Genomic DNA, 13,142 nt, shown 5'->3' with positions numbered 1-13,142 from the left:
TAGCGGATTCAGCAATTTGGCAGCTTTGACTTTTCTCCATTTAAACCTATGGGAAAGTATCGATTCTTGGAGGGGCCAGGTGCTCCGACAAGAATCGATTATTTAGCATAGGTTTAGATGGAGGCAATCCGGTGTTGCCAAATTGCTGGATCCGTCTCTGCTCGTATTGAGCCAAAGCATTGCGAATAAGAATGTATCACTCCTTATAAGAACTCTATTACTTTATTCCATTGTACTAACGCATTTTGGCTCTCGACGCAATTTTTAGGAATTTAAAAATCACGGACCTGTTGAAAAAACGCAACAGTTTTATAAAAACACGTAGTTATGCGAAAATGCGAGACTGCGCGAATACCAAGTGTGTCATCGAAATGTCTCCAAATCTGTGGTATTTCATCTAAAAAAAATCTGCGGTGTGAGTATGTCAACTGAAGGTGGTGTACACCAAAATGTGACAAACTCGAAAGTAATAAAATTCTTTACTGTCATTACGAATGTAGCTTTTTTCTACACGATACTTTGGATCAAAACCAAACCTCACTGAAGTCAATTTTTGCTGTTAAACACGGAGCCTCTTGAATCTGACGACATGCAGAATCAACCGTACAGTCTGGTGGTTTTCTCATCCCGCAGATCAACAGAAATGGTAAGGTGTATGATTGAAATGGTTCCAATAGTTACAATAGTTACTATAGTTACAATAGTTACATGTGGTTACATACTTTGCGGATTTCCTCAATGCATGGCCCTTCGTGTGGACAGAAAGGACCGAGCGGCGATTTTACGCTATCTCCTTTATTGTTGTTGTAGTTATAGTTATTGTTGGTAGTGCTGCTGCTGTTATTGTTTTGAATGTCCTGTTGATTCCGCACAGACGGAGGTGAAAAAAACCTGCGGACGCATGGTAACTTGTTAATAAGAAAAGACGACACGCAAGATCAATTAATCAGTCAATTTTCAAACTTGTTTTCATCTTGATCGGCGTAATAAAGCAAGTTTATCAGTAAAAACAGTGTATTCACAAACAATAAAGAGCAGTAAAATGAGACGTCAAATTGAAACTATAATATGAGATCAGTATGATATAGAGAAATGACACTAATCACGTCTACTGATAATGTACATACCAGATGTTAAATTTCAAATCCGTCCCTACGTAACAGATATTACTGATCCTAAATTATTTCACACGGTCTTTTTTTCAGAGCTCTAAATGGACGGAGTTAAACAGAAAGGAACCAAGCCACATCGAGATCGAGAGAAAAAGAGGTTTAAAGTTTGGCTTCTGCATAAGACTCAATGTGAAAGATAAACCTCAAGTTCAATTTCTGCAAAATTTGCTCCAACAAAAACTTTGAATTTTTGGCGATAGATAGAAGAGCAGTGGTTGAGTTCAAAACCACTCATAACTCAATTTTTTCCAAAATGTGGGTTGGTTCCTTTCTGCTTAACTCAGTCCAAATGTAGATATTATGCTCTTTGCTAATTCTATCCATAATATCAACTCTGGCCGCCCATCGTCTCTGAAGTACCTCTATAGTTAGAATACCTACACTGGTCGATTCATTTCTAATTGGTTCGATCATCCTAGACTCTATGAAGCTCCTTAGAACCAAAAAATTAGCCGCTGCCGTCGCAAACTGATAATTGAAAAGTGTAGAAAATAAGACTTTATTTTTTTGTCATATCTTGGATATATAACGGAGCTAGGCTCCTACTCAGCTTTGAAACCGACTTTGTGAAGTGGAAAAAGTCTATTCGATCTATTCTCCTAGTATGCCGCAAGTTTGGCAACAAGTGCTGCAGGTGTTGAGCGTGAAGAATTTGGCAACAATGCCCCCCCTCCATTCCTGAGTCGCCTCCATTTTATTGGTTCCTAGGAGCTTCCTTAGTGTCCAAGTTCTTCTATAAAGGTATTCTAAGTAATCGTCTCCGGCGGGTCGATTTTTGAATCGTTATCGAATAACCTTGATCGATATGTAGCGTTGTGAAGATAGGGAGTCATCAACCAAACTCATTCGATAACGATTCAACAATCGACCCGCAGTAGTTTAAACGAGAGTAACTTACCAGTAAAATGTGGGTGTTCGACCTTGTAACTTTAACCTCCTGATTTCATACATAACCAGACCGTTGGCTAACATGAATAACGCTGTGCCACTTACTGCATTCACTCTCCAAATTTGCAGGTACTCTAAATGGTTAAATGTTGTTTCCACGAGCTGAAACATAACGTAAAATTATAAAATCATAAAAGTAACGTCGTGTAACGCATAAAAAGTAAGGCGTAAAGCGCTTGGAAGGTTTGGACTGCGAAGTGATCAGGGGGCGCAGCCCCTCAGCACAACTAGAGGTTTACTAGGGACATAGATTAGGTTAACATATTGTAAGGGAAAACGAAGTGCACAATGGTTGAGTCGGAAAATGCATACTTTCGTTGTAACATTTAAAAATATCCGATTGTGCTCTGATTGTTGTTTTAAGATAGTAAATTCGAAAGTAGGCAAATGCATAGAAAAACAAATCAAAGTATCTAAGCAATTTTTTGGTTGATTTTTAGATTCAAGACATCATTATGACCCGCTTATCATCTGCTATCAGTAGTATGTTGTAGAGTAGGCACTAAATAAGGCTTTAGCGGTTTACATACACTTCAATTGCTCAAGTGTGTCGTAAGTTGCCGTAACACCGTTTGAAGGAGTTTCTCTTACATTGAGAACAAGACGATCGAGGAAATAGGCGGACAAGTCATCGGATGATACTGAAGCACTGTTGAAATTCGCGGTTTTTCCCCTTTAAATCTTTAAATCATTTAACTCCCCTTTTAGGACCTCGCATAATTCGGTAAGGAACTCACCATGTTCAACCAAGTATACAGAATGAATTCGATCCGCTGCTTGGATTCGAATGATATTCCCAGTCCTCCAATAAAAGCTGGTACGCTTACAGTTGTGTAGTAGTTGAAGGGCATCCAACGCCTGGAAATCAAGGAAAAACTGTGTAAATCATAGTTAAGGATAAAAAATCCAGTTTTAGATATCGAAATAAGAAAAATATAATTGACAAAAATGATTGGGTCTAAAATTTTGTTAGAGATTGACTAGTACTAGTAGTGCTATTTCAATGAAGAGTTGATACATTAAATTTTGATCAAATTCATATTAGGTATTCTCAACATATCATATATCTTTACTAATTTAGCTTATCTCAGAGGATTGTCTGTTTTCTCCTAATCGGGCAAAAAGTTGCATTTCTTTTAAACGAAGAATAAAACTAGGAATAAAAGAATAAGAGAAAAACGAAGAATAAGAGTCTTCGTTAGTAAAAAAGAAAAAAAACTAGCCACGTGGCCAAATTATTCGATAACTCTCCATGATGGGTCAGTCGCGTTAGTCACAGAGGTTTTTTTGGTGGTTTAAAGATGATTTAACATTGATTAGCCAAAAAATAATGGAATCCGTTCAAACGCCAAGTTATCACGTCTTTTATTACGAAGATATTGCTCTTCGAAAAACACGGCGCAGGATGTCCTCCACCGTGTTTAGTGGCGTAGCGTGTCTTGCAATATATCGATTGATCTGCCATTTAAACCTGTGGAAAAGGATCGATAAACATGGTGCTTGCAACGAACACCTTAATGATCGATTTTTTACCATAGCTTCAAATGGGGAAATATCGAGAATCTATCATTTATACCTCGTCCCTGGTTTTTCGATGAGCGACATCTCCGTTGATATTGGACTAAGGAACTTGGCGTTTGAACAGATCATATTAATTTTGCCAATCTGTAAACATAAATCATCGAAAAACGATTCTATAACCAGCGTGACTGGCCCATTTAGGAGGTGGACTACAAGTACTTGTACCAGTTTTTCAACTATACCTGAAGATGCAGTTTGATGCAAGGAACGTGGTTGCTATCCATAGGGCAGCTACGCCTGTTCGCAAATAACTTTTGACGATGAAGATAATCTCCTCCTTCGTTAGTTCTTTTTCTCTCGTCAATTTTAGAAGGACGTCGAGCTGAAATGACCAAAATTGAAAAAAAAAAAAAAAAAAAAAAACAAGATTAATTTTTCTTGAGCCTTTCTTGGGAAAGGCAACTCTGCCCCACCCCTCTTGCTTTTTGCGTGCTTGGATAAGTGGTCTATTCTAAATGTTATTAGTTCCCAGCCAAATTTCTCAGCGGACTGATTATTGAAATATTAATAGACAAAGCGATGGATAAGAAAGACAGATCAAATTGCCGATATTTATCCTAATGTTTCACCATCGATGTACATGAAGGAAATCACTAGGTCAAGCATTCTTGTGAGAAGGGAGTCGCCCTCCCTCCGAGGATCTCCGTCCTTCCTTCCTGTTTTCCCTGAGGGAGAGCTGAAGGAGTTTGACACGAGGGTCCGTGTGCGGTTCACACGCGCTCAATTCGGGAAGCACCCTTGGTTGCCAGATCATGTTAAAAATTACTATTTTTACTTGCATGTAACAACATACAATATTCATGTTTTATCACTAAATCTGGCAATCATCTGGCGATCCGGGGGCGCCACGTTTCCACGAAAGGAAAGAAGCACGAAACTCCAACGCAAACTCTATACAGAGATGAGTGGTTTTGGCGAGCACGGTTGCGTGGACGTGACGTCATTAGGCGCAAATCCCGGGATCCTGTGACGTGACGTCGGGATAATGCCCCGCCCGACACTTTTGTGCGTTTGTCACGGGGTTTATTGGATCTCCGGCCCCGGCCCTGGAAGGAAAAACAGCGTATGGAAACACAAGTGTTGCCAAATTTCTACCGATAAAAGGGGAATTCTCTCTAGAGGCTCTGTACAATTTTTTTTTCATTTTTCCAGGAATCTTATTCACGATGTAATCTAAAAAATTTGAAAATATCAAAATGAAATACTCATAACATTCTTCAAAATTAAATGTTTTCTCCAGAAAAACATAGCAACGCTCGAATGTTCATACGACTTTTTTCTGAGCACGGAGGGGCTGGCGGCCGGCGGGTCGTCGAAAGTCCGCTGTGAGGTAATTCTCTCCTCCCGGTTTCTTTCCAGAGTAATTCGGGCCTGTTGCAGGTCTAAAAAACGGAAGAATTATGCGCCATGGAGTCTCATAGAGGAAAAAAAAAGAAGTTTGCATCTTGAGGTTTGTTTACCCTATGACGTAGGTCGGTACAACCTGGCCAGCGAAATCCGGAATTCGAAGTATGAAAAACGGACCGTAACGTTCCATTTTTTTTGCTCGTATAATATCAAGCACTTTTTATAGAATGACTTTTTTCCATAAATTACACCATTTTCAAGAAAATCGATGATAAACGTCCTGTGCCAACCTACGTCATCAAAAAAATTCCAAGATGCCCGAAATGCAAACACCTCCTTTTTTTCTCTATGGTGGAGTCCCAAACTTCACCCGGGTCGGGAACGACGAAAACTCCTACGAGCGCGCTGTGGTATTCGCCAACTTGAGCAGAAAACGACCGACATTTCAACACAAAAGTTGAGGAGCCTTGTTGCGTTGAACCGAGCCCGAGATGCGATTTGAACGCAAGTCGCTCGTCAATGAGCTGTTTTATGAGCGTGGTATCGTAAAGTCGTGGGTTTATGTCGGCGCCGGCGTGCTGCCGATATAGTGAAGCCGGTAAATCGGTCGCTCAATTGGCGCTCTTTCATCGAGAGCATGATCTTTTGAGTTTTGCCACTCTACCAAATCTAAACAAACTGAGAGGCGCTGAGACCAATGGCGACTTTTCAACCGAAGGAGGGCGAAATTTCCGAGGGGTGGAAGAGGAGACTTTAAAAAAAAACCTCCTAAAATGCCCCGAGAGCACTTCTTTCCGAACGTTCTTAGGTGTTCAGAGTTGGTTTTTAGATATTATTAACATTAATGCTGCCTAAAAATGAACTGTAAGTCAAAATGGGTGATAGTCAAAATGAGTGATAGTTAAAATGAGTGATAGTCAAAAATCATCGAATTGTTAACTTTCAGGATTAGGATGCTGAAAAAAAAAAAATTAGACGGAGAGTGTACCCAATAAAATAATTTCAACAGACACCTGTTATCTTCACCTTCATTCATATTTTTATCTTTAAATTTTCTCTCTATCGAGTGGTTTCCTTTCTATAAGGAAAGGATATTATACGAAAAGAAAAATAATGATTGACTAAGGTGAATAACCAAAAAGAAAAAAGAAAACGAAAATTGGGGGGGGGGGGGGGGGTAGGACAGAGGATTCGCCTTACCGCAGTCTTACCTAATGCGCTAATGACTTCATTTACACACGCATCACACAACTTGTATTTTATTGAGGTCTCAGAGTGGTCATAAAATTCGGAATCCATTCTTGTAAAAAGTAGAGAAGTAGTATCATCGTAGTAAAAATGTTCCTATAATTTCTAGCTAATACTTGCATGATGTCACGAAAGTGTGCATGCATGTGTTCACACTATGTTTTGATTTTTTTTCTGATAAAAAAGGAAAAAGAAAACAATTTAAACTATGAGCGTTCTTTCAAGGAAAATTGAATGACGTGGTTTTCAACGCTCATTACTGAAACCATAATTTACGTAACCTTATAGTTTTTGTTTGAACGCAACTTTTTGCGCTTTTGGTCTGAAATTATGTGCAATCCTGAACAGTATACGTAGTTTCACAAGACGCAACGGCGATACATAGTTTACCGTACGCTCGGAAAATGTAGTTCCAGCTCCATTCATCAAATACACTCAAAATATGCAGACTGGTTCAAGCCCTTAGGTCGCCCCGTATCGTTTGTTTTGACTGAAAAATCATACCGCAAAGTTGTCAGATTATTTTGGAAAATCATAAGTTTCCATCTTTTTTATTGAATCAATGATAGTTGCTAAGAGGTCTTATATTATCGAGGAGAAATCAAAATCGAGAATTGAGTTGATTATTGCCATGATATTCGGGATTGCTGGTTCACAAAGCGATCCCGTTAGATGGAATATAAATAATTTTTTGGCTGATCTTTTTTTTTTTTTTTTGCTTAATCTCTAATTTTGTCTACATGTCTGTACTTCGGCAATAAATCCTTAATCTGTTTTGGAGTAATTCTATCAGTTTTTATTTTGAAGGTTACTCTCAATATGCCACACTAGAATGAAGATAAATTGAGGGTAAAAGAAAATAAAAAGAGCTTCTGGTGTTTTTATTGTTTTTTAAAAACTGTAGAAAGATAGCAATTTGGACTGAAAAATCAAAATCGCATGAAAATCATTTTTAAACCTGAGTTCACTTGGATCGAATCTTCCATCCATTCATTAGCCTTATTTATCTTTAGTATTGTCCTTGGTAATAAAATAAGTCAAATATGTTTAAAAATTAAGGCAGATACGTGTTTCACCTTGGCACACCCTCTTAGGTTTGACGTAAATATCAAAAATAAAAAATATATATAAACGGAAGAAGATTTAGGTATATAAAAAAAGATAAAAATTACATCCAGGCTCAAGCAGGCAGTTGAGAATTAAATACGATACTTGAATTTTTGTATGCACGTCTCGGCAACAATGTCTGCCCTCCTCCACTGAAAATTGTTGCACGCTTATGATAAGTTGAATGAATCGAACTTTGTTTATGACATCTCGAAGGTTGAGTATAAGTTGTAATACCGATACGGGACCTCAATATCTTCCTGTCCATTTCTATACGAATCTAATTCCGCGGATATATAACAAGCTTCCCTCTTGACCTCAATTAATGAATTAAAAAGGTGAATAGTTGAAGTGGTTCCATTGTGGTGATAACATGACATTTTCCTATGTCATAATTTTCATTTTAATTTACGTTTATGCGTTAGCGCTCTCTGCGCTGTCGCGCCGCGCCATAGCGGGCGAGGGCGATCAGCGTGACACGCGCATTGGCGCCTACAAACCTAACAGGGATACTTCACGCATTGCGCAATGCGTGAAGTATCCTGTTAGGTTTGTAGGAGCCAGTGCGCGTGCCGCTCCGCTCTACGTATGGCTCGAATATTTAAACTCGCGGAGTCAACGTTTCTCAATTCATTATTTTGAAATGTTGGCACACTCTGCATGGATTATTCTCATTTAAATTGATGGGAAAAGATATGTATAAAAGGAAAATATGATGTCTGTTTTATAAATAGTAAGGTAGTTTCGTATCAAACTTCATGATCTCCTAAGAACGTTAATTTTTTCTTTTATATTTTGTGCTTTTACTGTGCTACAGCGTGGTGTACGCGCGACCAAACTCTCACAATTGGACTTACATATATTTGACTCTAAAAGATCGATGTAGAAGTGGGTTAAAACCAGTATTGCGTGCTTCTTGGTTTTCCCCGCCCGTTTTATTCATTTTTATATAGTATTCCTTTCAACACATACTACGACTAATTAAGAGTAATATCGATGCCATCGCTTAGCAAAGGTTTTACAAATATTTGCCAGATTTTAAAAATTTAAATGTTTTTAAAATGAAGTAATATTTTCATCAAAAAGAAGAAGAAGAAAGAGAAAAAGGATAAAAAAGGTATATTTTGTGTCGAAAATTTTAAGGATAGAAATAAAACCAAATATTCACCGACGAAAATTTGAAAAGATGAATCAAAAGAAGAAAGTAACATTTCATTTAAAAACTAAGTTACCATAACAACACTTCCTCCTCTCTCAATTTTCTCATTTCGATATTGTCAATACAATTTTACATACGGACTACATTATTAGGCTTGGATCAAGTCACTACTGCTTATCTTACGCGTAGACGTAAACTGCTGGACAAAACAGGTGCGCGGACAAAAAGTCGTTGACGGAATGTCCTGAAACTTATGCAATACGTGGAGACCGCACAGTCGCATCCAGGCATTATGATGAAATCCGTTTGATGTTAATTATTTGTCCTAATGAAAGCCGCCTAGCTTGTTGCACTTATACCGTAACTTAATTTCAGCCTCGCTTGTTATGCAAATGAAGTAAACCATGACTTTTATCAATTTTTCGAAAAATGCATTGATCGTTTAAATATATTACAACGTTGCCGGTCTTCGAAGGCCACCAGGAAAAATCACGGTCGATCGGTTTGTCTATATGTAAGTGCATTGGATCTAGAGCCCAGACTCTTGAAAACATTAACAAGAAAAAATACTCTTGATTCAATCGGATTTTTGATTGAATCAAAACGAAATCCGCTTATATTAAAGGGCTTGGTTCTTGATTTAAGCTAGATTCTGATTGAATCAAGAGTACTTTTTCTTGTCAATGTTTTTAAGAGTCTGGACTCTAGATCCAATGTGTTTTTTTTCCAGTGCTCCTTTTGAAAATAATAAGTGGGAGTATGGAAATAGAGTGGGGCTCGGAAATACTTACGAGATAGAGGCCGAGCATGAACTTGTTGAAGCCGATGGCGGTGGAGGCGAAGATCATGCGAGCCGCGGGGGCGCAGTGAGGGTGCCACGGGTGCATGACGTCAGCGCAAGTGCGCCCGGCCATCGCCGCCTCGAACTCCAGCTTGCTGATTACCGTCATTCTTTCCCTCCGCCTATAAAAGAAATGAGTCAAGGAATCAAGGATCAACAACAATTCAATTAATCAATCAACGAAAACTCGAAAAATCTACTTCATCATATTTGCGTTCAAAGCCAGATTTTGGATGTTTGGGTCCATAGTTAGGCGCAGTCTACGCACCCTTATAGTGCATGCACCCAGAGAATGGGGGTCAGTGGTGAAGTCACCCACTAGAAGTGGATTCAGTGGCCAGGAGAGTTCCTTCGAAAAAATCTAAAATATCAACCCTTTTAAACTGAATGGAGATGTTGCATATGTGTGAGGAATTTGCGATTTGACTGTTGATTCTTATGTGAAAGTTCGCGAGAAACACGATGGTGCCACTGGTTTTCTCTGAAATCATCTTCCAAGCTCAAGAACAAGTCTCAAATTGAGGCCAAAATGGAGGGTATATCCCACGCTATCCTGAGAGTCCACTTCTACATCAAAACAAACTCCATGCAAAGATAGGGAGCAAATACAGTGACAGGGTTGCCGTGTTTTCAGTTTTAGAGTCCCCAAATAAAGTGGCAGCCCTGCTAATGTATTTGTTCCCTATCTTAGCACGGAGAGTTCGTCTTGATGTAGAGGTGGACTCTCAGGATGGCGTGGGATATCCCCTCCAGTTCGGCCTCAACTTGAGAGCTTTTTTTGAGCTTGGGAGTTAATTTCAGAGAAAACCAGTGGCACCATCGTAGTTCTTGCGAACTTTTACATAAGAATCAATAGTCAAATCGCAAATTCCTCACACATGCAATATCTCCATTCAAGAAGTTTTTTGGCACAAACTAAGAGAGCTAAGAAAAGGAAAGGGCCCCTTGCCCCTTTTTGTCTTTCCTTCATGATTTGCTCATATCACCGTCTAACAAAACCTTCTTTCAGCGTGGCTATTTTTCTGAGACTCGTGAAAATGCCTCTCTCCATTGGGTCAAGTCATTACACATGAGTACATACATATAAGCTTGGATTATCACACGTCATTCTGAGGTCATTGGACGTGGTCGGGATCATATCTTTTGTCTGAGTAACCATAAAATGGAAGGTGCTTGCAATTCTCTTTACCGTTTATTAGCGGGTGAAGCCGAGCATAATACTTTTTTATCATCACCAAACTTTTAATGATGTCCATCTTTTATTCCTAGGAAAAGTGCCGCGAGCGGCGAGGGAGGGCGGTTTTTTTGCGTCATCCCCGCGCCTCCTCTTCCTAGTTTATATCAAACTCGGAGAAGTCGGAGTTGCATTTTCTGGATTATTGCACCCGAGTCTTAACAACGGAAAATTGTCGATGCGGAGCAGAAAATTCAAACAATTATGAGGATTAGCAATTAAAAATATAAAAAGTGGTTAATGAGTAGCATAAAAAGTAACTGCAGAAAATTACACTACCAAGATTTATTTTGCTTCTGAAACGATTATCGCTGTCTCTAGGCTGTCTCATCATTTCAGGACAAGTGTCCTGAAATGATGCGCAAGTTAGTGTCATTGTTTAAGTTTTCCACAAAATTCTTGGTGTGGAGTGGTTCTGATTTTCAGTAGTTTCGATTAGTAAATTGTCTTCTCCGTTGCGAGTATACTTTTGTAACAGGATGGTAGAGTAGGACTGGGCCTACACTATTTTGCGGAGAAATCAAGGCCGAACATTCTTAAAAATTGCACTAGATTCAAAAATTTGAACTCAAATAATTTTTAGTGAAATACCGAGGGGAGGGGGGGTGTTCAGCTCTGGCAAATGCTCAATCGAGTGGCGTTGATCCCTCTTCTCCCCCATACCTTGGAATCGGTATTGATGCATCTTGTTCGACACCCATACTCAATACTCGTTAGAGCACTAGCAATACTAGCATCCCTAAACGTTGTGCTTCGACAATCAGATAAGCAACCCTCGACATCAACGCTATCAAGTGAAACCATGCGTGCACACAGCCCTGTATATTCCAATCCAACGGTCACTGTTCCCTGACTCTTCCTGTCTCCTACACAAAATGAATGACCCCGGTAATCTTCGGACGTTCGTTGATCTTTGCAACAACTGCGATCATTTTTAAGCCGGCTTTCGCCTCATTTCCGGTTGCCGAATTTCCACTGACAATGAAAAATATCTATGAATTGTTCGTGTCATTGATGTGGTCATAAACTTAGGTGGACTAATGCGATTTGGTCAAATGCCACGCCGAAGCTCTTGAGGAATACTTCATTGGTAAGAGGCAAATTTCCGAATTTGAATTTTATTGACAGTTCAAACAGGTGTAAACCGCAAACGAAAGTTTCTTCTGGTCTCCTTAAAAAAATTATAATTATTCAAATTGGACACCTCGTTTCCTTGATTAAAAAGCATTACTTGTCCTACTATTACCTCCATACTTCATTTCCATACTACATTTTCCCAGTACTTCTGATCAACGCATCATCAATAATTCGCGGATGAATCTGTGACGCGAACGCAATGACTCTTACTAAATTACCGCGCATGGCACACACTAATTTTTAATAGATTTAATAGCTCCTTAGGATAACATTGTATCCAACAAGATTTGAAGCGTGCGTATAGATGTATCTGCCCACTTAATTACATCGAATCTAAATTTATGCATTTTGCTATTTGCTAGCGCTGGACGGCTCTGTGCACAACACGCGCTAATCGTGAGAATGCTTTAATGAAGATCATTGTCATGTATCCTCCCTCATTAAGTGTCTGATTAACGTGTCACATTGTAAATTCGCACAATATGTATCTTTATTCAGTTTCTGTTTTTTCTCTTCCTGTAGGCTCAAAGATTTGCATTATTGTAAAAATTGCTTCTTTTGTCTTTGATAATTTTTTTATTCATATATATTTATTGCCCTTCTTATAATTGATAAAATACTTAATTGAGAGGTATTTTATGATTTTTTCCCTCAAATCCTTCAGTCACTCTGAATAAATTTTCGAAATAATTTTTCTGACAATGGACCTGTTGCAAACTTTTGCTAGAGCAAAAATAAGAGTTGCTTCTTGTAGATAATGCCTCAAAAATCACGATGAGCGCATCGGCAAAGTCTGAAATGCACTCATAACTTCACAATCTGCGAAAGAAATTTGCATTTTTTTAAGCTTCCCGCTTCAAAAACGATACTACGGCACAGGTGAACATTTTGTTATAGGAGTCGCTCCATCGTCGGCGATATTCATCATGGCCGACGCTTGCGCGCAGTTCCGCGCGTAATTCGAGGAGAGTTCAAGGTCAATCAATTCGGGCGTGGAAAATATGAACGTTAACACACCGATTGTTATCTGGTCTAATCCAGTTCAGATGTTATCTCGTCCCATCAAACGTGTTTTGGCGGATTGGCGTCGGCCATGATGATTATTGCCGACGATGGAACGACTCCTCTTACAAAATGTTCACCTGTGCCGTAGTATCGTTTTTGAAGCGGGAAGCTCAAAAAACCGCAAATTTCTTACGCAGACTGTGAAGTTATGAGTGCATTCCAGACTTTGCTGATGCGCTCATCGTGATTTTCGAGGCATTATCTATAAGAAACAACTCTTATTTTTGCTCTAGCAAAAGTTTGCAACAGGCCCATTTCAATAAAAAATTGTATACGCTCGACATCCCCCCTCCTCCGGGATTC

At 39.1% G+C, this 13,142-nt stretch overlaps 1 protein-coding gene across 3 annotated transcripts in view; it reads right to left on the bottom strand.

Annotated features, from left to right (window-relative positions):
* Window positions 1-13,142, bottom strand: part of LOC109043910 (transmembrane protein 135) — a 30,182-nt gene that overhangs the window by 9,688 nt on the left and 7,352 nt on the right. For all 3 annotated transcript variants that reach the window (XM_072298200.1, XM_072298199.1, XM_019061272.2), the window contains exons 3-7: window positions 9,354-9,525; window positions 3,884-4,023; window positions 2,858-2,978; window positions 2,071-2,222; window positions 723-891 (exon numbers count right to left, since the gene is read on the bottom strand). In XM_072298200.1, coding sequence (XP_072154301.1) covers window positions 723-891; window positions 2,071-2,222; window positions 2,858-2,978; window positions 3,884-4,023; window positions 9,354-9,512 — 741 coding nt within the window. In that variant the 5' untranslated portion in view covers window positions 9,513-9,525. The remainder of the gene's footprint in view (window positions 1-722; window positions 892-2,070; window positions 2,223-2,857; window positions 2,979-3,883; window positions 4,024-9,353; window positions 9,526-13,142) is intronic.

This window comes from Bemisia tabaci, chromosome 3 (assembly GCF_918797505.1).
Source record: "Bemisia tabaci chromosome 3, PGI_BMITA_v3".
NCBI classification, from domain to species: Eukaryota; Metazoa; Arthropoda; class Insecta; order Hemiptera; family Aleyrodidae; genus Bemisia; species Bemisia tabaci.
Note: the sequence above shows the minus strand (reverse complement) of the source record. Positions and strands in the feature narration are given on the sequence as shown.